This window comes from Coenobita brevimanus, chromosome 23 (genome assembly GCF_032717465.1).
Source record: "Coenobita brevimanus isolate Jiangsu-jjx chromosome 23, ASM3271746v2, whole genome shotgun sequence".
NCBI classification, from domain to species: Eukaryota; Metazoa; Arthropoda; class Malacostraca; order Decapoda; family Coenobitidae; genus Coenobita; species Coenobita brevimanus.
Window position 1 is genome coordinate 51,046,301 of NC_136976.1, and position 26,970 is coordinate 51,073,270.

At 43.2% G+C, this 26,970-nt stretch overlaps 1 protein-coding gene across 1 annotated transcript in view; it reads left to right on the forward strand.

Moving 5' to 3' along the window:
* IntS10 (integrator complex subunit 10) overlaps positions 1-26,970 on the forward strand; it is a 157,208-nt gene that overhangs the window by 90,397 nt on the left and 39,841 nt on the right. The window contains exon 10 of the mRNA XM_080267138.1: positions 13,486-13,803. Coding sequence (XP_080123264.1) covers positions 13,486-13,803 — 318 coding nt within the window. The remainder of the gene's footprint in view (positions 1-13,485; positions 13,804-26,970) is intronic.

A 26,970-nucleotide genomic window follows, 5' to 3' on the forward strand; every position in this document is an offset into this window, starting at 1 on the left:
ACTCACTTAGCCCTGACCCGCTTCCAATCCATACCGTCTGTTTCGTGTGCATCCGGGGACTCCCTAGACGCTTCACTTGTTGGGGTCACAACTGGTTGAACGGCTTCTGATTGGATGCTAGTTCCAGCTTGCGTTGCTGAGGGACTAAAGCCTACAACTCCTTTCCATTAAAGGAAATAGAATGTCTCTGAAGGTGTATAATTATGTTATACTCCTCCATGGATTCAAAGCCCAATAACCCATCAGCTGGCAGAGGGAAATCCTCAACCACATAAATGTAGTACATAACATAGGAGATCGTCACCTGCCCTCAGTGTCAACGGTACCTGGCTACGATCTTCATTTTACTCCCTGTCACACCTGTCAAAATCATGTCAGGTGCTGACAACGTCCAATGAGCTCGAGGCATTTCATACTTCAGCCTCTCTAGCACTTTACTAGAAATAATATTTGCACATGCTCCAGTTTCCACTGTCAAAGACACCCGGCCTTTCCCTATGATCCAAGGTAACAAGAGCAAATCCACCTTTTTAATAGCTGCCACACACGCATTGGTGGACTGTACGATTTTGTTTACTTCTGCGTGTGGTCCTGGACTTTTCCCAAATTAACCTGGTTGCCCAGTTTTTCCTGATTTGCAAGAACAATTGGGCAATAGTCCAAAGAATGAGGACACCGCCCACGGATGACACACCATCTTTGCACTTTTGGCTTAACAGCCTTGGTCCTTTGCTGTGGAGAACTAGTAGCTGTATCTCTCCAGCCCGAAGTTGCAAGGCTTTGCTAGCTTCTGCATAGCATATGCCTGCCTTCGCCAAAGCCTGACTTTCAGTACAGTTAGGATGCTGATGTTCTATATCTACGAACCTAAACATCCAAGCATCCAACATGTAGCAGTCGCTTGCAAAAGTGTTTAAAGTTTCCTTAAACTTATGGGTAGCAGGCCTGGTTTGAAAGTTGTATTCATCCTCCCCAGTAAACTGAAAACTCAGTTGGGCTGTAGGTACCACCTTTATACAATCTGGGTTCGAAGGTGCCTGAACAAACTGTCCTTGGGACTTAACCGGCGCTACAGGAGTTAAAGTTGAAGGAATGTTAGCAGTAGCCAGATTAGTGGTCGCCATATTAGGTTCATACCATGCAGAAAGAAAATTCACTTGAGTTTGCATGTCAATACTGTTAGTATTCATGCCCCATGTATTAGCAGAAAGATCCTGGGTTTGCATGCCATTACTGTTAGTATTCATGCCCCATGTATTAGCAGAAAGATCCTGGATTTGCACACCAGTACAGTTAGTATTCTTGCCCCATGGATTAGCAGAAAGATCCTGCGTTTGCACGCCAGTACTGTTAGTATTCACGCCCCATGTATTATCAGAAAGATCCTGGGTTTGCATGCCAGTACTGTTGGTATTCATGCTCCATGGATTAACAGAAGGAATATTAGCAAATAAATGGTCTTGTCCATGCTGTCCAAGGGTTAATGGTGTACTGAACATGCCTGAGGTGTAAGTGGGTATGTGAGTGTTTGCATTAATATCAGAGATTATTGGACCTTGAGTATCTGGTTGAGAGGCCAAGGGTGCTGTTGAAGCCTGTTCAACATCCACAGTCTCTTCACTAGGAGTACCCTTATTAGCATGACTAGTGGCCTTTTGGACCTAACTGAATTTTCAGGAACTGTTGAATAAGAATGACCAAAATGCAAATGTATTAAGTCCCCACTATCCAGTTCCTCAGAAGTGTCCTGACTATCTTCAACCCAAGATATCCTTCACTGTAGAGTTTGAATACTCGTAACCAAAGTCTTAGTCCAAAGCCTCAATTCACTCACAAAATTCTGAGTCTAATTCCCTAGACTCTTCTTCCGTCGTGGTTGGTTTGTTTGAATATCCCCTTAATTTGTTCCCACTTCTTCACTGTATCCATCTAACTTTATCAGAATTATTCCCTTCCCAGTACAGGAAAAATTAAACTGACACAATAGATTAGTTATGGCTTTTAGCAACGCCCATCTCAACAGTTACTTCAAGAAACAAGGGATGAGGCTATGGCACACCTAATGTCTGACTTGGCTTATATCTCTGACTGGGGTAAAAATAATATGGTTGTCTTTAATACTTCTAAGACTCAGTTCTTACACCTATCAACCCGACAAAATCTTCCACAGGTATACCCACTAATGTTTAATAATATTCAGATTAATCCTGCATCATCCTTGAACATGCTTGGGGTTTCATTTACTCGGGACTTATCTTGGAAAGATCATATTACATCTCTTGTAAAATCTGCTTCCAAGAGATTGGGTGTGCTAAGCCGACTCCGCTCTTTCTTTACCCCTGCACAATTGTTGACTCTATACAGGGGTTTTATCCGCCCCTGTGTGGAGTACAACTCTCATGTGTGGGGAGGCTCCCCACATACAGCTCTTCTCAATAGGGTGGAGTCAAAGGCTTTTCGTCTCATTAACTCTCCTCCTCTTACTGACTCCCTTCAACCTCTGTCTCTTCGCCGCACTGTTGCATCTTTATCTCTTTTCTATCGCTACTTTAATGGTCACTGCTCCTCTGAACTGTCTGCTTGCATTCCTCCACCTCTACGACGGGCGCGTAGCACCCGTCTGGCAGCAAACTCTCATCCCTTTTCTGTCCAACTCTCTAATGCAAGAGTTAACCGTTACTCCCAGTCTTTCATTCATGCAACAGGTCAGCTCTGGAACTGTCTCCCTCTGTCTGTATTTCCTCCTGCCTATGATCTCCAGTCTTTCAAACGCAGTGTGTCCAGGCATCTCAAAATGATCGGATCTTGAATTTGGCTCTCTATTGTATTTTGTTTTTCTCTTGGAGGGAACTGTTACTGCGGGCTCATGGCCTTTGGTTCCTTCTTCCTCGCATAAAAAAAAAAAAAAAAAAAAAAAATAGAGAATGGGACACAGACAAGACATACAGAAAATGTATGTACAGTACCCTCGCGTCCAGCACGGTAATATTGTCATGCATGGGTCACGTGTTGGACCAAAAACGTGTTGGACTAACAATAGAGCTTATGGGGAAAAATGAATTATGTCAGCAACCCTAGGAAAACTCACCCTAAATACCTACCATATACCAATACATATATTGGTACTATTGTAATTATAATAAATGGTACTGTGCTATGAATGATAACTAACCTTTTAGGATAGTGTTGGTGGGCTTGCTGGGAATGGAAGGTGGTATCCAAGGCTGTAGGTAGTCCTACTGGGTCTCCGGAGGATGGCTGCTGGCGTCACTAGCGGGTAATGGCTGTTGCTCCTCCTCAACCCTCCCTCATAAATCCTTCGAAATCACACTCAGAATCACTATCTTCGTCCACAGCCATGGAAGGTCCTGCTTCTGCCTGTCCTAGCACTCTGTAATCCTCGGCAAAGTGCATGCTTCTCACACTGTTGCCAGAGCCCCGTCTCGTGACTGTGGAAAGTGATCGCTGTCGCTGACTCTGTAGAGAATAAGGAGAAGCAACTTTGTTTATAAACTGGTACGCACGCCGATGAGAGGGGTTTCAAAACGATTGATATTTATTCTAAAATATTAATATGTATTCAGTGTCAGGCTAAATGTTCAGTGCTGTAGTACGATACATTCTTTGTCGAGTCGCCTGGGTTTTGGTCACACTGTTTTGCCTGTCGTATCCTCGGCAGGAATCCATCCAGATGAATTCCAAATGCCCGTGGTATTGTCGGCAATTTTACCACGTTACCGTTCCGATTTACCATCGTATCCTCGGCAAACCTGGTATGAAGTGCCGTGTGATAGCCTTCGGCTGCCAGGATCTTGTCTTAGTTTTTTATTATGATCCTCACATTGGCTTCATTCATGTCGTAGGCCTTGGCAATGTCAACTTTCCTCTCCCCTTTCTTCTTCCTCTCGATGCTTTCTATCTTGGTGGCCTGAGGGAGGTGCCAACGCTTCTTGGGGTTCTCAGAAGGCTTTCTAGGCATCGTGAGCAGGGTAAAATGCAGTAACAAGGGCAGAAAATGCAGCAAGAAAAAAGCACCTTCCACTGCAATTATGCGACTGAGTGGCGCTGTGGCGGGAGAAATTTAAACAAAATATCACGTGACACCAGAAGCGTTTTTAATTGGGCGGCATCACGATCACGTCACAATAGCGGGCGGGGAAGGCTACTTGATCAGAAGTTTTCATTGGCTGTCATCATCATGGGAATGTCCAGTATGACCGTGTTGGACCGGGGGTGATCGTGCTAGAGTGAACTCTGCGGATTTCGCCCACTTCTCGGAGCTCTGTGCGTGTTATGCTAACACACTCGTGTTGCAGTAATTAAATCATATTAAATAATACTAATTAATTGCTCTCCGTGCTGGACCCGAATCGTGCTGGACTAACGTGTGTTGGATGCGAGGGTACTGTATTGAGGGGAAACTGAGAAACCTTTATTATTTTTTTCACATTATCTAATTAACATGTGCTGCTTAAAAAGTGTGTCTGAAGGTTCACTGTGCATGTACACTACCTAGGTGTCATAATTATAATGCTGAAGTTCCCGGGTATATTTGTACTGCAAGTCCACACGCTCTGTAAGGTTTCTCCTCCAACCACACAACGATCCGCCCCCCGCGCTGGTCCTAGGGTGACTGCCAGTCTTGTGAGGTGGAGGCAACCGCACTGGCATACAGCCACACACACCACCCCGCCGCACTCCAGCCTCCAGAGTTGCTAGATGTGTCTAGATGATCCAACCCTTCACCGCACTGGCCTCGGTGCGAGAGCGAGATAGTTGCCAGTTCGCGCTTGAAGGTAGAGATATCTCGCCAGGCAGAGATGGAGAGAGAATGAGATTTGCTCTGATTTCTGCTTTACTTACTCACTACACAATTAGTCCCTTTGCACAGGAGAGTAAGATTTTCTGTTTCACCTGCAGGATCACGAGAGGTTGCACCTTGTCGTATCCCAGCACGGAACACCAAGTGTTGTTGCACCATTGGCACCAAAAATAGGTTTCATCCCACTGCTGCCACCAAAATATGTATCAACAGCATAGGAATCTCGCCACTGTAACCGTTTAGGCTGTATGGATTCCTCAACTAGTCACTAATATATCAGCTTGGAACCCCACAGCTTATCACCAGTTTATATCAGCTGAGTCGTGATCTCACAGTTCCAAGCAAGGTAATGTTGCTCCTGGTCGAAGTCACTTCCGTCTGACACACTCCACCAAAACGTCTTCTCACACACTGGAGATGGTGGGAATCGGTAGAATCCTGTTGAAGGAACTTAGAAGGTAGCGTATGCAGGTGAACGAAACTGAGCAGATTAAATCTCTCTCTATTGGCCACAGAAAGATACAACTGCGACACTGAGAGAGCTTAGAGTTATACGTCCCTCTCGTTCTAGTGATACGTGCTTTCTGCCGTTGGCTAGCGGTGTCCCTTTTGGGTGTGGCGCCGAGTCAGCTAAATCAGAGGTGCTAAGCCTCCACAGACAACTGGGATTTATACATGAATAGAAGCATCATAACTATACCATGTACATTATACACCTCAGTAAAATAGTATTGATTACATTAAGGTATACCAACAAGGTAAATATTTCCCCCAAGACTTAAACATATATACAATTCATATTTCTCTATCGCCTTCCCTTTACTCAAGGTTTTTGATTAAGAGAAGATGTCTGATTGCGCATCCTATCCCAAGCCACACTTTACAGTGAAATGGCGTTTGTTTGTTTATCATTCATTCTACGTTGCACATTATTAATTATGAATAAACAACTTTATATGTAATATGCAACAATAGTGTGAAACTATAACTAGTCTTGGGAAACAATATTGGCACTAGAATATGACAAATATTACGGGGATGGAGAAATCTGCCCATTTTTTTCAAAAACTGTATTATGCTGCTTCGATAGGGATTATGTGGCCTGAGACCAAAAATTATGGTTTAAACAGACATTACACGAAAAAATTGGTCATAACGTGGTAGGAAATGGACATAACATGGGCAGCGACAGTCATAGTGCGTGTGCCGGTGACGTATGGCTGTCATGTGTCTGTGCTGGTTGTCGTTATGGTTCACTGAGCATTCCTGCCCCTGTTGAGCCTACCCTCTCCTCGTGCTCAGGCTGCATATGTGCTGTGTGTTATCTTTGCCCTTTTTTTGGGGGGGGGCCACCTGGGGACCAGTTGGAGTCCTGCCCTGCCTCAGAACCCCACTCCCCCTCCCCCCAGGAAGCCCACAAGCCCTTCAGTTCAAGGTGAGAAATCCTCCAGTGTTTGTATATAATAAAGTCATTACTGTATTAGGTGGGTAAATGTCCTGGGAAAAATCCCTGAAAATTGCCCCAAAAGGTGAACTTGTAAACATATGGCCCTATAACGTGGAATTCTCATAAAACTGGACCTTCCAGGTACATTATTCGCGTGCTGTATGAGCAGTGATTATTTTAGTATCTTGTTGTTTATTATTAGTATTGTTGTTTTACTAGGTTAGATTTTACACAGTGTCGCAGTAATAACTTAATTTACCATAATTTGCCTCTTCATGAGGGAAAAAATCAAGGTACTCATAAAACTTTACCTGAACAAATTATGATTTGTCCCAAGAATTAATTTCACACATATCTAGACCATCAGATAAACTTTGTAAGGCCCCATCTTCAAACAAATCTATGCAGATAATTATATACAATACAGTATTATACAGTAATCCCTCCACTATCCGATGTAATAGAGCCAAAGACATGTCCGGAAAGTGGTCCCATCTGGAAAGTGGGCCCCTGCCTGCTGGACTGGTACTTAAGGACCCTAACCCAGCCTAACTTTGAAAGCCACCTAAATAACTCCCTACTAGACATTCATAGCACCTATTTAAACCTATTTAAGACCCTATTCACACCAGTAATGGACATAAAACATGAAATAATTGAAAAGGAACCAGAGGATGAGGAATTAGGAGTATGAAAAATACTTAGCAGTGGACAGGGTACTTACAGCACGTCTGTGGCTGCCCTCTGTAAGGTTTTGGCAGCAGTGAAAATGTTTTTGAAGCACATATGGTAATCCAGTGTTGTGCTGCACTTAATTCTTTGTACTGTGAGTTATAATTGTTTAACACTGCACATTCTGTTCTTAATTGCACCACACCAGTTTTAACTGCCAGTTTCAACCGCCAGTTTGCACTCCACAGTTAATCCTTTGCACTCTAAATTCTAATTTCTGAACATTGCACAACACTGTAAATTCCTGTGTGGCCTATGTAATGTATAGAGGCAGGGACAATCATACTGGAGGTTAAGAAACCGCAGCAACGGGCTCCGTGTATTAGTCAACAGAAATCCATTTTAAACCTGACAACAACAGAGCATCACCATGCGCAACCATGCAACACAAACAAAATAGTAATACATTACACTTCTTCCCCCCCATAAAATAAAAAAAATGTAACTTTTTTTTTTTTTTTTTTTTTTTTTTTTTTACCCCTGTCCTAAATGGTTTATGATAAGTTGAAATAAATCAATGGAAATAATCAACTTGCATACCAACAAGATCCAACTGTATACATCATAGTACAATGACCATCAAGCCTAACTTTATTCCGGGGTATGACTGCATTTAGTTAACATGCACCTAGTGTTTTAATTATATAAAGGCCTTACCCAAAACAGAGTCCCTTTTATCCTCGAAATGAAAAAAAATATTCTTGCCAAACAAACATCAGTAACTGTATATGCACCCACACATATTTCCTCTTCCCATTGATACACATACCAACATCTCACCCTGTATGCCTATACAAATACATCCCTTACTGGATAAACACACACACACACACACACACACACACACATATATATATATATATCCTACTGTATGTACACACAACATCTTTTCTTACCAAATTAGCCATTATCAAAATTATTATTCTAAGACATAATCCTTTAATTTCATGGGAAGTTTCTTATTTCTAGATGGACGGATACTTGGTACCTCATCAGTAGTCTTACCAGTGCAAAGGGGAGAATTGGAAACACTGTCATCCCTGGCCACCTGCTTCTTAGTGGGTACCTGTTCTGGTACTGACGTAGGATCTTGGACATTGGTTTCCATTTCTCCTTCCCCTGGTAATCCTGGCCTTACTTCAACTGTTTCCTTTGGTAACAATGGCTTGGGAATATTCTGTGTTAAACTCTCATCATTGCTTCTTATTTCCTGCTCCTGGCATGGCCATGGCTTTGTCAGTTTGGATAATCTTATCAATATGCCTCTTCCACACAAGATCACCTACATCTGTCAAGTACGTACATGGCCCAAGTTTCCTACTGACCACCCCTCGAGTCCATACTGCCTTTGGTGACCTACAGTCCTGAACCAGTATGGGTTCTCCTAATTCCACATGTCGAGTAACCCTCTCCTGCTTGTTTTGCTGTTCCATCTGTTGGGAGAGATTAGGGCGTACTGCATCCAATCTTGTTTTGAGAGCTCGACCCATTAACTCCACTGGAGAATGATGAGTGGTACTGTGAGGTGTGGTACGGTATGTCAGTAGAAATTCACACAACTTCCTATGTACAGAGATTTTCAGATTTTTCCATGCTCTCATAGCTGTACTGAAGGTGCGCACAAATTTTTCTGCCTCTCCGTTAGTGCTGGGATGGAAAGGAGCGGACTGACAGTGTTTATTCCCATTCATCTTTGTGAATTCCTCAAATTCCACAGAGGCAAACTGTGGCCCATTATCGGACACTAGTTCTAATGGTAATCCTTGTTGAGGAAAGATCTGGCGTAAAGCATCAATGGTATTTTCAGATGTGGTGGACTTCATTCTGACCACATACGGCCACTTTGAGTAGGCATCTACCACTACAAAAAACATTTCCCCCATAAAGGTCCCGCAAAGTCTACGTGGATCTGCTGCCATGGTCCTGTCACTGACGGCCTTTTCGGTTGCTGTTCTTGACAATCTTTGCAGCCTCGGACTCAGTCCTCTATGTGTTTGTCTGTCTGAGGCCACCAGACATGGTTTTGTGCCAAAGCCTTCATCCTGACTGCCTGGGTGACATGTATGGAGTTTATCTAGAAGACAATCCTGGAACTTTGGAGGAATTACTGTCCGGAGTCCCCACAAAAAGCATATTTCTTCTACTGTCAGCTCATTTCTCCTTTGATAGTACGGCTGGTACTCTTGTGTCCAGTCTTGCTCCATGGGCCAACCTTGGATTACCCAGTTTTTATGCGAGCTAAAACGGGGTCTCTTCGAGTTTTCTTGTGGATACCCTTGGCCGTGATGGGCAAGCCATTAATTTGTCCTTTGTTCAATTCTGTGGCCTCCTGCGTCCAACACAGTCGAGGGACTGTCCCTTGCTCCTGATCATTTTTCAGTCGCAGACGAGACAAAGCATCTGCATTCTCATTCTGTCTAGCAGACCAATGCTTTACCTCATAGGCATATGCTGCAAGTTACTACATGACAGTTCTGTGATACCAACTTTAATGAATGGAAGTGAAGCTTGGACCTTGTTGGAGGGACAGAAGTCAAGAGTGACAGTAGTGGAAATGAGTTTATTTAGAAGAGCATGTGCAGTCACATGAGAAACTGACTGAGAAATGATGAAGTGAAAGTGTGTTGTGGTGTGGATGTGGATGTGATAGAAAGCATTAGGAGAAACACACTGAGGTGGTTTGGGCATGTGGAGAGGATGGAGAGCTAGAGACTAATGAGGAGAGTGTATGTGAGTGAGGTGGAAGGGGGGAGAGGGAGGGGAAGGCCAAGGATGAGATGGAGGGATGGAGTGGAGAGGTATATGAGAGAGGGGGGTGTGAGCTGGGAGCAGGACAGTAAAATGGCGTTGGACAGGGCGACATGGAGGTGATTTGTTTGTGGCCACCCCTTATGGGATTAGGGCGTCTAGCAATAGATAGATAGATAAATAGATAGATATCATCTGTCTCTATCTATCTATAGCCATGTGCCATAATCCCTTACAGAGTGGCCATTTGTCTTTGCGTTAGTTGTTTTACTGGGAGGGGCACTAACTCTCCACCAACCCACAGTTTGACAAGTAGGGAACATGTATGGATTGGTTATATGGTTAGCACCTAGCAATGTACAGTACAATCCCAGTTAACCGGGCGGCATGGGGAATTCACCTTCCCGGTTACAGATTTTTCCCGTAGTTCTGATATTCAAATCTATACAAAGGCGATCATTATCACAGCAGTAAATACAATTCAGGTACTCACCACTCACATCAGGGGGCACACCAAGAGATTCCACCTGAAAAATTGTCTTGCAAACACACACCATGGTCATAATGGACGTGCATGCAATGCCTTGCAGTACCGGTACTGCAAAATGCACTAGTCCATTCTGTTAACTACTGAATAATTTCTTGTATGTACTGTACTCATGTGGAAAACTAAAGAAATAAAATCCTGAATATTTATTGGTAAATTACCACGACACCTGTACCCCCACATCAGCTTTGTTTACGATCCCGGCCCCACCTGACCGCCACCATTCCGCCACTGTTTTGCACCATTGTTAACTACCGAAGTATTTGTTGTATGTACTGTATTCATAAAAGTGGAAAAATAAAGAAATAAAATCTTGAACATTTATTGGTGAACTGATGTTAAGACTGCACTGTAGAATTATCACACCTGTGCCCCCACACAAAGCTTTGCTTATGGTCCCGGCCCCGACTGACCTCCATCATTCCACCCTTCACCTGCCGCCAATCAGCTGTTTTGCACTAAATAAAATACATGATGTACATATGAAGTGCAAGCATATATATATTTTTTTCTTCCAACAAAGTAAACCTTCATTCCTATTAACATTTTTTTTTTTTCATCTCTGCCAGCACACATGCGTTCTAAGATGAATTTATGTGGTGCAAGTTAGAGTCGGTCCGTTAGGAAGAAAAACACCGGCGTTTGCTGATTTGCTTTCTCCTGAGATGTCTGGCTTACAAATTCCATGCCTGTCTTTGAAATGATTTAACCATCCAACACTGAAATCACATTCGACTTCTGTATTCATTTTGTTGTGAAACTCTCTTGCTTTTTCTTCGATAAGAGGACCAGAAATAGGTGCTCCCCTAGATCTTTCTAAGCAAAACCACTTGAACGATGAAGAGTATGCCTTTTTTCAATGAACTTACTTGTCTCGCTTTTCATGAAAAATTCATTGAGCTTGGATGCTGGGTCTTTATATAAAATCGTTGGATTTCCTACATTATATTCGGTCATCAGTGTTTTATAATGTTTGCATTTTTCAAGTCTATTGCATATGTCCAGCTTCTGTTTCAAGGTAGGCACGACATGCTTACATTTAGTTTGCTCTTTAGGCATTTTGGAATGTTGAAATTACCGTCCATTAGAGCAACACAACAGCAAGAGAGCATGTTTACTGTCTGGTGGTAAAAAGCAGACTGGTGATTTGTGGAAATTGTGGAGGGTGTGGAGGATGACTGAATTCAAGTAGGGGAAAGAGGGAGGAGGAGGGCTGGTTAAGAGGATTTACTAGGGATTTACATTAGCCAGAAATATCTTCACCTCGCTTAGTCCGACTTCACCCAGCCTCGCGTGACACGATATAACGGCGGTTTGGCGGTCCATTCAAAGTGGCGCACAGTTATAACTTACTGACGTTTTTACCAGCCCTTGAATTTTCCCGTTATTCTGAGTATTCCGTTTGTCTGGATACCGGATAGCTGGGATTGTACTGTACGTGGTTTCCTGGCTTACAGGAAACCATTTGCTGTCACTCAGTGTATAGCCACCTGAAAAGGCAAGAAGAGAAATAAAAGTGACAGGAAAGATGGGAGGAATAGAATGAGAGGAGGGTGGACACAGAAAAAGAATGATAAAGGTGAAGGATGAAGTAGGGAGCACTGCATCAGATGAGTGGATGATGGTCATCACCACCTAATGTAATGATACATATCAAATAATATGTACAATAATTTTATACAGTCTGTCTATCTATCTATCTATAGCCTGACACCCTAATCCCACAAAGGGTGGCCACAGACAAAACGCCTCCAAGTCGCTTTGTCACCCACCATTTGACTGACCTTCCCCCAACTCACTCCCCCCCTCCCCCATATACCTCTCAACTCCATCCCTCCACATATTCGGTGTTCCCCTCCCTCTCCCTCTCTCCACTTCATTTACATACACCCTCTTAGCCAGTCTTTCATTTCCATTCCCTCCACAGTACCGGTATAATTATGAGTGAGCAAGTGATAGTTCCTCACAATATGGTGTCCAGTGGAGAGAATGAGAGGGCAACCGTTGGCTTGGCACATGTGATGGGCTGTTTCCACGTCGAATTGTGATTGGCTGGCTCTTTGTTGTGGGCCCTACCCATGTGCCGATTGGGTACCATGTCTGGGCCGGATGATACGCACTACATATACCACCAAAAAATGCATAGTTCTACCAAGTTCCCCCCATTTCTGGACCAGATATTACTTAATTTTGCTGGATGTTATTTAAATAGAGCCAAGCCAAAAGAGTCAGATAATCTGATAGGACGGAAATTATGACAACAGATAATTGAGAGTCTACTGTATTTTAACCTGTTAACTGCTCTATACAGCCTGGGCTGTTCCGAGTGCGACTGCTCAATACAGCCCTGGCTGCGCAGGTGAATTTCGAATATAGTGCCATGGTGACCAAGGCCGACCCATGCAAGCATGTTTTAGCCTTCAAAACCGAAACCAATAAAGAAAACCATACATTCCAATAGGGAATCAGACACTTCAGTGTTCATCCATGGCTTTACCAAGGTAAATATTGAGCTAATATTTTGTTGCTATATACTTTGGCATGTGTTCTCTGAATTCCTAAGACAAAATTTGGCCTTTGGGAAATTTCATTTTTACCCCTATGTCTGCATACTACGGACACCTCCAAAAAAACACCATGCACAGTTAACGGGTTAAAAGGTGTCTAGTGCTGCTCAGCTGAAACAAAGCTGCCTTAAAAGTATTAAGCCATTGTGTAAGTACAGATAGTTTTCATCACAAGTAAGAGATGTGCTTCAAAATATTATAGCTTTTTCTATACAACTGATTATCTGACCGTGGTGAAATAGGCACATCAGATAAATAGGAACATTTACACTTGAATTCATTGAGCTCAGGGATATCATCTTGTGATCCCAAGGCAATGTTATTCAGTTTAGGAGAGATATTTTGATCTGCAGGGCGGTGAGGGGTTAGATGTAGCCAAAATATATCCTTTTAGGTAATATGAGAGGCCTGTTATAATTGAAAAAACGGTGTCTGATAATAGTAGGGTTGAACTAAAATTTATTTCAGTCAGGTGAAAGATGTAATATACAAAGTATCTGTAATTACTGTGGATTTAATTTAAAAAAAAAAGTGATTTATAATGGAGATTGAATGAAAATGATGTTTTTTTAACAGCCACTGCAAATTATTGTTTCTTCTTTCCCTTCCAAAATGACATAAGAGGGGAATGTTGGCACCGCTGCAGTGATGACGCTGGTCGAGGCATTTGTTTACCCTGAGACAGAAGCTGAGGACCCTGTTGTACCCAAACGGTCCCGTCCATCTCTTGATGATGATCCCACCATCCCCATCGTGACTGTCAGCCGCCTTTGCCAGCCGGGCCCTACTCCCACCACCCCAACAGTGAGTGGGGTTGGGGTGGGTGGGCTGGGCGGGGCGGGAGCTGCTGGGGGTATTGCTGCTGGGGGCGTCTCACAGGCCCTCACTACAGCTATCAAATGTTGGGATATTCTCAAGTCATATGATCAACTGCGTGCTGGTGGGTTTCTCTCTCTCTCTCTCTCTCTCTCTCTCTCTCTCTCTTTGTGTGTGTGTGTGTGTGTGTGTGTCTGTGTGTTCTTACCTAATTGTATATTTTAAGGAATGAGTCAAGCTCATACTGTCCCATGTTTTGAACGATTTTTATCATACATATCTTTAAATTTATGAATAGTTTTTGCACACACTATTTAATTCAGTAGTGCATTCCACTGATCAATTGCTAACAGTGGAGCCCCGCAACTAACGTTTTTTTTTACTAGCAATTTCAAGTCAAGCGATAGGATAGAAACTGTCTTCAGCTTCATAACTAGTGACAAAAACCTCAAAACAAGCGACTCTGTGGCAATTGTCGTTTAGCGAGCAGGCTGTGAGGCACATTTCGACTTGTTTTTCTAGCGAGCGAGTTTCGTCTAGTGACTGAGCCGCACCTAGCGAGTGTGTCATATGGTGTGTTTTGATTCACTGTTGTCCTGCCCATCGCTATGCCAGTGCGACCTTGCCTTTTTTTTTATACCTGGCTGCCCCCATTGTTCACTGTTTTCACTAGCCTCATGGCTTCTGTGGCTATGAAAGGTTTGAAAGTGATGATGAGATACTACAGGAGATATGAAGAAAGGCTGGTGCTTGAGAGGGTGGCAGTGGTGAAGAGGAGGGTGACAATGGTGGAGAGGAGGATGGCAGTGGTGGTGGTGGCACTTACTCCCATTAAGCATGCACACTTCCAACTCCCAACTTTTTCTTCAGTAAACTACATTCTGAGTATTTAATGGTGACTTTTTGTTGGTTTGTCCTGTTGATTATAATAAGTATATAAAAATGTGACTATTTTGTGGATAAAAGTAGACAAAAATTGAAAAATAGTTGAACTTTCTAAATGTTCCAGTCTATTTTTATTTTTCACTACCCTGTATATAAAGTTTGCCTCCAAACTAGCGGATTCACCACTAATGAGGTTTCATAAGTCTCTTAAGATTGCTGATTGTGAGGCCCTGCTGTATTTGGGAAACTGAATTTCCCTAGTCTTTATCACCTCTCTTTTTATGCAGTTTTTTGCAGTATCCTCCTGCTATTTCATTCCCATAGGTTATATACTCATTTGTGTTTATTTTCTCTTTTCCTGTGATGCATTTATATAGCATAGTCATGTCTCCCTCTCTCTCTTATAAAGTTGGTAGGTTTAATTTTTCTAGTCTTTCTTCGTAGCTCGAATCCTGTAAGCTTGGCGCCCATCTTGTAGCGGCCTTTTGTACCTTTTCAGTCCTATCCATGTGTATTTTGAGATGTGGTTTCCAGACTACTGATCCATACTCCAGGGTTGGTTTAATGAATGATGTGATTGTCTTTCTCAGCATGTCTTTATTTATATATATGAATGCTTGTGGTAGCTGGGGGCACTCACCATCCACTCACTGATGTAGTGCAGCTCTTGGGTGTCTGCCCTTTCCCCACTTCCTTCCGTCTTTCCTTCATTCCTCTTCTGTCTTTCTTTCCTTCCATCTTTCCTATTCTGTCTTACTTTCCTTCCATCTTTCCTCTTCCTTCTGGCTACAGGTGACTGTACACTGAGTGACAAGCCAAATGGTTTCCAGTGCACCAGGAAACCATTTTCTATGCTGGGTGGTAACCATATTACCAAATTATGGCACCTGATAGTTTCGTGGGTAATTATGGTGCTCCAGTGGGATTGAGCTGGTGCAGGTTTCTGTCCAAGGGGTGGTTGAGGTATTTTGCTCATGTAATGCCACTCTGGGATGAGTGAGGCTGGTCACTGTCATCTTAAATGTCTGGACCAACTTGCCTAGCCCTGGGCTCCTACTTTCCTTATGGGGCAACACAGGATTAGATAATGAAAAAATAAATGAATGCTACTCTTATATCAGCAAGCAGTGTGTACATGTTCCATACTTTCTCACTGATGTGGTAATCCGGAGATGGTCTGTTTTTGATAATCACTCCTAGATCCTTCTCCTTTATTGATATATATGTGGAGTTGAACTTCCTAGCTTATAATCCCAGTCTGGTCTTTTATCACTTTTACCAAACATGATTACATGGATTTTGTCCACACTGAATTCCATTTGCCATCTACTGCTCCATTCTTTAAGCTTATTTAATTATTCTTGTAGCTCTCTGCAAGAGTCTGTGTTAGTAATTCTCCTTTGTAGTTCAGCAACAAAAAGTCAGAATATAAGAAAGAAGTGGAGGAGAGATTGGGTAAATATGATTTGGAGCAGATGGGGGACATGGAAGGTGTTTGCAAGATACTCACAGAAGAAATCTGTGCAGCATGTAAGGTGGTGCGTGGGGTGAAGAGAAGACAAAAGGGGGTGCAAGGAACAGCATGGTGGAATGAAGAGGTGAGACAGGCAGTGGAACAAAAGAAGAAAGCATATAGTAAGTGGATGAGAAACAGGGGCCTGGAGGAAGTTGAGAGATGGAAAAGAGTTATATGTTGAGAGGAAGAGAGAGGTGAAAAGATTAGTAAGAGAGAGTAAAAAGTAAGTGGATGAGGAATTTGGAAGTAAAGAGTGTTAGACAGGATGATAAAGAAGTTAGTCGTGGAGTAAAAGATCAAAATGATAGATTGCTAGTGGAGAAGGGAGAAAAAGTGAGCAGATGAAGAGAACACTAAGGAATTGTTAAAAATAGAAAATGAAAGTAATGCGAGTATAAGTGGCTGGGGAATGGCTGGGAGAAGGAGGGATGTGAGAAGAGAGGAAGAAATCAGTAGGATGGAAGTTGTGGAAGCAATGAAGGAAGTCATATTGGGGAAAGCCCCAGAAATTGACGGAGCGTGTGGTGAAATGGTGAAGCATGGGGGAGGGATAGTCGTAGAATGGACGTAGAAGATGTGCAGATTGGCCTGAGAGGAATGTAGAGTCCCGGAAGATTGGAATTCAGGTATAATTATTACCGTGAACAAAAGAAAAGGGGCTAAGTGTGTGGTAATCATAGAGGCATTTGTCTTATTAGTGTAATAGGAAAAGTGTATGGTAGGATACTTATTGACAGAGTAAAAGGAAATAACAGACGAATTAGTTAGGGAAGAACAGAGAGGTTTTAGGAAAGGGAGACGCTGTGCAGATCAGTATTCATTCTTAGGTCTTTTGTGGAAAAATTTCTAGAGAAGGGAAAGAAGTTGTATGCAGCCTTCATGGATTTGGAGAAAGCATATGACAGGGTGGATAGACAACGATTGTGGAAAGTATTAAGAATATATGGAGTAAACGGGAAATTGCTGAATGCCATGAAGAGTATGTATGATGGTGCTAAGGCTGCAGTGTGTGTGGATAGTGGATTGAAACAGGGATGTGTCATGTCTCCATGGTTGTTCAACCTGTATGTGGTAAAAAGAGATACAAGGTAGGGCAGTGGGTGTTGGAGTGACCTTATGAGAGAGGGCATTGTTTGGAAACTCCCAGTCTCCCTGTACTGTTGTTTGCAGATGATAATGTGTTGTTAAGTGAAGACGAAGGGGTGCTGCTAGGCCTGGTGAATGAGTTTGTGAGAGTGTGTAAGACTGGAATCTAAAGGTGAATGTAGGGAAGAGTAAAGTTATGGTCTTCGAGAGAAATGAAGTCACTGATTATACAGTGAGGTTGGATGATAAGAAAATGGAAAATATGAATGCATTTAAGTACTTGGGTAGTGTGATGAGTAAGGATGGAAGTTTAGGGGGTGAAGTGCTTGAAAGGGTATAACAAGGAAGAAAGGTTGCTGGTTCTTTGGAAGCAATGATAAGAAACAGGGAAATGAGCATGGGAGTAGAAAAGTCTCTGCATGACAGTATTGTGATACCATCTCTAATGTGTGGAAGTGAAGCTTGGACCTTGCTGGAGGGGCACAAGTCAAGAGTGAGAGCGGTGGAAATGAGTTTTTTGAGAGGAGCATGTGGAGTCACATAGAGAGGCAGACTGACAAATGGTGAAGCAAAGGAGTATTGTTGTGTGGATGTGGATGTGATAGAAAATGTTAGGAGAAATACATTGAGGTGGTTTGGCCATTTGGAGAGAATGGAGAGCGAGAGACTGACGAGGAGAGTTTATGTGAGTGAGGTGGAGGGGGGAGAGGATGGGGGAGGCCAAGGATGAGATGGAGGGATGGAGTGGAGAGGTATATGAGAGAGGGGTGTGTGAGCTGGGAGCATGGCAGTGAATTAGCAGGAGACAGGGCGACATGGAGGTGATTTGTTTGTGGCCACCCATTACGAGATTCAGGCGTCTGGCAATAGATAGATACACTGATAGTTTGCATCATCAGCAAACATATTTAGATAGCTTCCATTTCCAATGTTGCTCTCTATGTCATTTATATATACAGTACTAAAAACATAATTGCTTCCAGTGCTGAGCCCTGTTGGGCTCCACCACTAGTCACTTCTCTCCATGATGAGTAATTTCCCCTCAGTACTGTTCTCATTTCCCTTTTTCTGAGAAAATCTTACATCCAACAGTACAGGTTACCATGGATTCCTCCTTGATGGTACGATTTCCATAAAAGTCTTCAGTGTGGTACTCTGTCTACTGCCTTCTTGAAATCCAAATAAGTGCTGTCTACCCATCCTTCTCTTTTCTGTAGTATTTGTGCATCTCTGTCATAGTAGCTTAATAGATTAGTAACAAATGATTCTCCCCTTAAAAAACTGAGTTTTTCCAGATGATTTACCTGAATTTTCCCTATCAGCTTTTTTAATATCTTACTTACAATGCTGGTCGGTGACACTGGTCGGTAGTTAAGTGAATTTGCCTATTTCCCTTATTGAAGAGGGGAACAGTGTTTGCTTTCTTTGAAATATTGGGTGGAATCCATAAGTATTAAATATACTGGGCTGCTGTATTCTTCTGCAAATTCATGTAATAGGCTACTTGAAGTCTCTTTAGGACCATTTGCTTTTCCATTATCTAGTATACCTGTCTCTTTCTGGACCTCTTCTTCTGATATACATGTATTTGTTAATGGGTGGGCAAGCTTGTTCATTTTCATCTCTCTCAAATCTACTTTCTTCTGTAAAAGCTGATTGGAATATTTTGTTTAGTACTGTACTTCAGAAGTATTCTTTTCATTGATATAGATTTTCCCCTTATCCATGATGGACTGTAAACCTGAATGGATTTTCTTTTTAGTACTGTACTTCCAAAGTATCATTTTCATTGATATAGATTTTCCTCTTATCCACGATGGATTGTATTTTATCTTTGACTTTAGTTTTACTTTGTATGTAACTTTAAAACAGCTTTGGTTAATCGGTATGTTTATTTATAATGTCTTCCTCAAACTGCCGATGAGCTTCTCTCCTTATCCATGTATGATAATTTCTTTCTTGCTTGTATTTATTATATGCCCTCTCACTATTTTGTCATCTATATCTCATGCACAGCAAATCTCTTTTCTGTTTTGCTTTTGTACATTTGATATTAAGCAATTTCTTTATCCTTATTTCTGTATCTTTTTGCTGTGGGATGTGCTTTTGGTCTCTTGTTTCGTAAAAATTCACAGTTTTCTATATACAGTACAGATCCGTTAATCCAAACACGAATAATCCGAAAATCCCAATAAATCCGAATTTTTGAAGAAGGCCAACAAAAACTCCAAAAGTAAAAAAAAAAAAAATAATAATCAAAATTAAAAAATTCAAATTGGGCACCAAGTGCGCCAAAATGCTGAGTGGTGTGGTCATGGAAGTTTCATGGAAGGAAGCTTCTGTATACTTTGATAAACTGGTTCATTTCGTTGAACAAAATAATCATTACAATGGGGCTGAGGTGATGAATATCCATATCTTGCGAAACAAGTTCTACAAGAAACGTGCGCAGGCTGTCATACAGTCTGATATCCGTGACTAGCTGAAGTGCATGAGCAACCAGGCAGGCAAATCCACGGATAACAACCTAAGACCAGCTACCCATACTCCAAAGAAGGCATCTCAAGGAACCCTAGAAGAAGCAGGTAGTCCTGAGCCGATGCTCGAGGACGACTAGTGAAAGTGACAAAGTGAAATACAGTATACTGTACTGTAGGTTTAAGGAATTTTCCACAGTAATGCATATTAAGTTTTTGTGCTTTTACAGTACGTGCATATTATTATTAACCCTGGACTTACTCTCTCTAAATGGATTTACCTGCCTCCAACTGCTGTTTTCAACACTACACATTACTGGTGAGTTAAACAACCCAAAACTTCTCTTAATTTACCAATTACAGTTTGTGTCTTCAGTAATACATTATTAAGTAAAAAATTTGTGTAATATACAGTAGTAATGTTAGTATGTGCCATATTGTATTATGAATGAAAAGTGATCCATTCAGTAAAATTACTGAAACTTTTGGGTAGCACCACACATATGTATATATGTACAGATATACTGTATATATATATATATATATATAAAAGTAATCACTCTAATATCCGGACGCCCAGTATCCGAACATCCCCACTAACCGGACATAATCGTCCCGGGATCCAATATTCCCAAAATGGTTCAAAAACCCCCAAAAATAAAAAATAAAAACAAATTTTTCCTGCCCGTAATTTGAACTTGCCGTGCGCGGCGCGGGAGAGCATTGTTGTGGCACGTCATTCCTCCGACATCCGATAGAGCGCCGCTGCATCCTCCCCACTTTCCGCCTGTCTCTCGCCGCGAATGCGTGCTCGTCGTTATGGCTGCCCACGTGATCGCTTTTGTGGTGGTGCCTTACCTGCTGCAGGCACTCCTGCTGCTCTCGGGCCTCCTCTTAGTGTGTGTGATGATGGCTCCGCCACCTGAGAAAAAGAAGAGAGTGGTGTTGACTCTGGAGAAGAAACGGGAGATATTGGAGAAAGTAGATGCGGGGTGGTCTTCTTCCCGCATTCTCCGCGAGTTTAACCTGGCCCGGTCTGCTTTGTTTGATATTAAGAGATCCCGAGACAAACTCATGCAGTACACGGCTGACTTCTCGTCGAGAAGCAAATGCAACGTGGAGAGGAAGGTGATGTTTACCCCCAAGTTTGCAGAAATCGACCGATCCACGTTGATTTGGTATCGACAACAACGTGCTGCTGGTGTGATGGTACGTGGAACGAAGCTGAAGGCCGCTGCTGAGAAGTTCGCCAGGCATCACGACGCCCTAGACTTCAAGGCATCCAAGGGTTGGCTCTTTGCGTTCAAGTCACGGCATGGCCTTACCAACCGTAAAGCTCATGGCAAAGCTTTGGATGCTAACGAGGATGGAGTTGACGAGTTTCGGCACAAGGTGAAGGGCTTGATCGACAGGGAGGGCCTCATTCTCGGTCAAGTCTACAACGCAGACGAAACTGGTCTATTCTATCGCTCTTTGCCAATGAACACTCTAGCTGAGGAGACGGAGAAGCGTGTACCTGGCCGCAAGCTCTCCAAGGAACGGATATCTGCTTTGTGTTGTGCCAGTGCTAACGGCATGCACCAGCTTAAGCCCATTGTTGTTGGCTGCGCACAGCAGCCTCGGTGTCTTCGTGGGGTGATGGATGTCCTTCCTGTCGTCTGGTACAATTCTTTGAAGGCATGGTTTACAGCTGTGATCTTCAAAGACTGGTTCCACCGCCACTTTGTCAAGGAGGTCATCAATTACCAGACGAAGACACTGGGAGTCCTGCGCGACCAGGTAAAGGCCCTCCTTCTCGACAATGCACCTGCCCACCCGTGCGACAAGGACTTGGTTGCTGAGAATGGCCGGATTAGGTGCATGTTTCTGCCACCTAATACGACTGCTCTCATCCAACCAATGGACCAAGGAGTGATCGTGGCAACAAAGCGCATCTACCGAAGGAAGTTCCTGGACGAGGTGATGGTTGTTCTCGAGGACGAGGATGAGCGCAGGGAGGGACGGGACACACGAGGCAAGCGGACTTTGGAAAACCTTCGCCGCTACAACATCAAGTCTGCTCTGTACAACTTGGCTAGTGCATGGAAGGAAGTCCCTGTGAAGACTCTGGAAAATGGTTGGACTCATCTGCTTCTCAGAAGAGATGTGGAGTACGATTTTCTAGGGTTTGACGTGGATGACTTCCGTGCACGGCTACGTACGCACGGCGACGATGTTGATGTGGACGATGTTCGTGAGTGGTTGGATGACGACGAGGGCGATCCTGGGTATCAGACATTGTCTGATATCGAGATCGCATCTTCAGTTGCAGGTGTCAGTACTGAACTTGAAGATTCCGACGAAGAAGGCGACGATGATGCGGACTCCTCTCAACAGGACACTACTCCAGCCATCCCCAAGCTGAGCGCACTCCGGGAACATCTAGAGTTTGTCCTAGACTACCTGGAACACCCGGACTGCGACGGGGAGATGGGGCCCTTGGGACTTGTGGAGGAAGTGCGTGCTTTCAGGCAGCGCATCATCAATCGTCAGAATCGTCAGTCATTGCGTCAATCAACCATTGACAGTTTTTTCAGGCCCATGACCCCCGCTGTGCCCAGCCCTGGCTGCACTCCGTTGCCTCTCCAAGACAGGCCCTCATGCTCCGAGCCACAGCTCAGCACATCAGCCACGGTGGAGTCACCACTCGACGTGAGTTTGCGGCTGTCTTCAGAGTAGTCTGCAGTGGGTACTCCATCACCACGACCCAGCGACGCACCCCTAGATCACCTGCCAGTGATACTCTCGGACTCTGACAGTGAATAAACAGCAAGAACTTCTCCACTAGACCACACGGGAATTTAGAGTGTTGTGCAGTGAAAAAAACAGTGTGTTGTGTTAAGGATTTACAGTTGTGAGAGAAAAGACTCAATTGGAACAAAATTTAACGTAAATAGACTTGTTTGTTTTGGCTTTGGAAAATTATTAGAAGAATGGGAAAAGTTTAAGTGCAGAGTGCAACACTTAGTAAGTTACAGTGGAGCATTAGTTAGACAAGAGTGCGCACTATGAAGAGAACGGACTTCTGTGTGCGATTGACTAAGTTCAGTGCAAGACTTCAGGAACAGTGTACTGGAAGTGCTTCAGGAAATCCTTCTTACTGTCAGAGTCCGAGAGGAGGTGGTTATTCATCGAGGTGGCCATGGACTTGCTGTAAGTAGGCAGAATGTTTCATACTGTACTTTTTTCCATACTATACTTACCTCATTTCACTCTTTAATGTCCTTTATTGGTGTGAATAGGGTGTTAGGAGCTATGCATGTGCAGTAGGAAGGTGTTTTTCTGAGTTAGGGTAGGTTAGGGTCCATAAGTACCAGTCCAGGAGCCAGTCACCAGAATGTTTAATATTGTATGAACCTATTTTTAAACCCTCATTTTATGCTTCTTTTGCATTTATTTCAGTCATTTATGTGCCTTATTGGTGTGATTTGGGTCTTAAATAGGTGCTATGCATGTCAAGAGGGAGTTGTATAGGTGTTTCTCTGAGTTAGGGTCCGTAAGTACAAGCCCATAAGCTGGGGCCCAATATCCGGACAGGACCACTATCCGGACCTGCCTATGGCTGTATTAATTCGGATATTGGAGTGATTACTTATGTATATATACAGTCGTGGTCATAAATAATCACCTATTCTCCGGTACCCTGAGCCTCAAGCTGACTCCTTTATGAGAGGCATGTCATATTGGAGTTAGAGGGGCTGAAAGGGAGGGGCCAGAGAGAGAAGGGAAGGTGGGTGGAGGGACAAGTGATGGTGTGGGGGTGGAGTGAGGGAGGGGAGGGAGGTTAGGTAGGGGAGGGAATATGGTATGCAGAGTGGTGGTCACCTTTTCTTTCATTCAGGGCATGATATACAGGAGTTATTATTCAGAAGATAATGCTGCATTACACCTTGTGTAGCGGCGTCAAATAACAAGCTTTATTAGATAAGTGGTGAAATCAAGGGCTGGCTCATGAGAGGAATGTACTGACGTGACAAATCAAACATTAGTGCAGTGCCATCGAGACTCTTTGAACCCAGATTGTCAACACATGGGAGCCAGAGAACGAGAGGACACGGGCCAGCCTCCTCCAGCCACCAAGGACGAGTGAGAGTTGTTCAGACCAAACGACCAAACCATCAAGTACATTGTTTCCTCGATACCACAAATACTGCAAGAGGTTATTGAGACAGAAGGCCACTGGACTACTTATTAGGTTTTCCTGGTTACCTTGACTTGACCAATGTTGGTAAACATTGACATAGATATATTTTGGAATTTAGGTAGGAGTTTGTTTCATTTTCCTTCTAACAGATTATGAGGTATATCACTGTTATATCCACCCATGTGCACATACATCAAATTTATTTACCTTTTATGCACAGTTATTTCAAATAGCCTTTTCATATAGAGATGCCATAAACTAGTTGACATGGTGGTGACTGTCTACAGGGAGTATATAGCTGAGGATGATCACATTTACTGTGGACACATCCGTGTCCAAGGTTGCATATGATCTTTAGACCAAAAATTTAATCACAGATAATGGTAGAGGACGTTTCTTCTATAAACACTTACGGAAGTCAAAGCCATCCAGATTCCATTCTGCGTCCGAAGTCAAAATACATGGATAAACACAATTATCTGGCTCCGCACTAATGTTTGATTTGTTAGGTCAGTATATTTCTCTCACGAGCCAGCCCTTGATATCACCACCTATCTAAAGCTTGTTATCTGATGCCACTACACAAGGTGTAATGCAACATTATCTGCCAAATATTAACTCCTTTATATCATGCCCTGAATGAAAAAGAAAAAATAAGACAAATTATGGGATCACCAATTCACATTTAATTCTCCCTCCCCTGCCTCCACGCCCTCAATCTACCCTCGTACCGTCACTCGTCCCCCACCCACCTCCCCTTCCCTTTCTGGCCCCTCTCTCTCAGCCCCTTTTACTCCACTGTGACTTGCCATGCATAAATGAGCTAGCATGAGGCACGAGGTACCAGAGGATAGGTGATTATTTATGACCACAACTGTACAGTCACGCGTACTAATTTCTGCTCAGGGGTTACCCCTTCCTTCCCCCCTCTACCCTGGACAGAGGGAAGGGGGGAATCGCGAACAAGTCTACCCCGCCTTCTGCCCCCAACTCCCCCACCCTCCACCTCCAGCTGCCAGTTACTGATTAGACACAAATTTTCTCATGTCCAGTAAACATGGCTAAACTGTCGTCGCACACGCTTTCCATGACCAAGATTTGGACTATATTTTTAGAATAAATTATTACCGTATTGAACTGCATTCTCAAATTGAAAATATTCACCATCATTGTAATCCATTGTTGTCCGCTTCACAATTCTGGGTTCCAGTGCTTACCTTTTCACTTCCCCCAGCTCTCTCTCTCTCTGAATTTACTTTTCCCACTCACTCTTTCTTTTTAAATTTATATAACTTTCTCTTTGCTTTTCTCCCCCTTCACCCCCTTCTCTCTCGTTCTTTGTCTTAAGTCTTCCCCGCTTCTCACCCCTCCCCTCCCCCCACCTTAGGCCTGATCAGTAGTCAGTTATACCGTCACCGCTCCTTCGTATATCGTGTGCAGGCAACATTTATCACACACACTTAGGTCAGATGTATGGAAAGCTAATTTTTATATATATATATATATATATAATTGTATTTCTCATTATGTGCCAAGTTCAAATAGAGAACACCAGACCAATATTCGTAATTTTTATTAGAGTGACCGTTCCACTTCACATAGCAGGGTAGCTGGGCTTATAAACTGCACACACACACACACACACACACACACACACACACACACACGACTTAAATTTTGCACTGACAGCGTGGCGACTACAAATATAGTCATTCTAACAACTGGATCTGCTGGCCCCAAACCTTCCCTGTCCCAGTCAAACTCCTCATTCAATAACCGGTTATTGAATGAGAAGTTTGACTGGGACAGGGAAGGTTTGGGGCCAGCAGATCCAGTTGCTAGAATGACTATATTTGTAGTCGCCAAACAACTGGATCTGCTGGCTCCAAACCTTCCCTGTCCCAGTCAAACTCCTCATTCAATAACCGGTTATTGAATGAGGAGTTTGACTGGGACAGGGAAGGTTTGGAGCCAGCAGATCCAGTTGCTAGAATGACTATATTTGTAGTCGCCACGCTGTCAGTGCAAAATTCAAGTCGTGTGTGTGTGTGTGTGTGTGTGTGTGTGTGTGTGTGTGTGTGTGTGTGTGTGCAGTTTATAAGCCCAGCTACCCAGCTATGTGAAGTGGAACGGTCACTCTAATAAAAATTACGAACATTGGTCTGGTGTTCTCTATTTGAACTTGGCACATAATGAGAAATACAATTATATATACAGTATATAAAAAAAAAAAATTAGCTTTCCATACATCTGACCTAAGTGTGTGTGATAAAATTATGTTGCCTGCACACGATATACGAAGGAGCGGTGACGGTATAACTGACTGCTGATCAGGGCTGGGATGTTCAAAAGATCGTTGCGAGACCCCGCTATGATCATCGTAACGCGCTCATAGCGGTCATCTTTGATTGTGAGCTACGACAACCGCTAAGGTGTATCTTCTAACGCTCGCGGCAGCGCTCGTAGCTCACGATGATCCAATCGTAAAATCCGTTCCATTCCGTTCCTATTGTTCATAATGCAACCCAGCTAATAGTCACTGTGCCAATCAGAAGGGAGATTTCATAAACCTTGAAAGATTGTGGGCCAATCAGAATGAAGTTTCAAAATGTTAAATACACTTATCCAAGCGCGCCATTACATCACTCAAACAACTACGATATTCATCCCAAGACATACAAGACATGACAAGTGACGAGTCCCCTACCAAACGAATTTGTCGAGCAAATTTTACACATGAGATGATGGCGTTAATACAGGGTTGGCTCGACAGACAGACAGTGCTGAAGAACAATCACATCACCTTGGGTATAACTATAGTGTGGGGTGAAAGATCCACATCATATTAACAAAACATAGTGATAATTTTGAAAATATCGAGATCCAAACTGAGACCCTTTTACCTGAATAAACTATACAGTATATCATTGGCTTCAGACTGTATCATTACAACTCCCACAGACTTAAACAATGTTTTAATGAACAGCGCATCGGTCTGCATTTTTACAGATGTAGGGGGGCACGATAGCTCAGTGGTAAAGCATCGAGCTCGTAATCGGGAGATTGCGAGTTCGAGCCTCGCCCGGGACTGCCTTGCCGGGAGTGGTAGGGTGCTCCTGTAACCTAGCTGGGCTATATGATCCA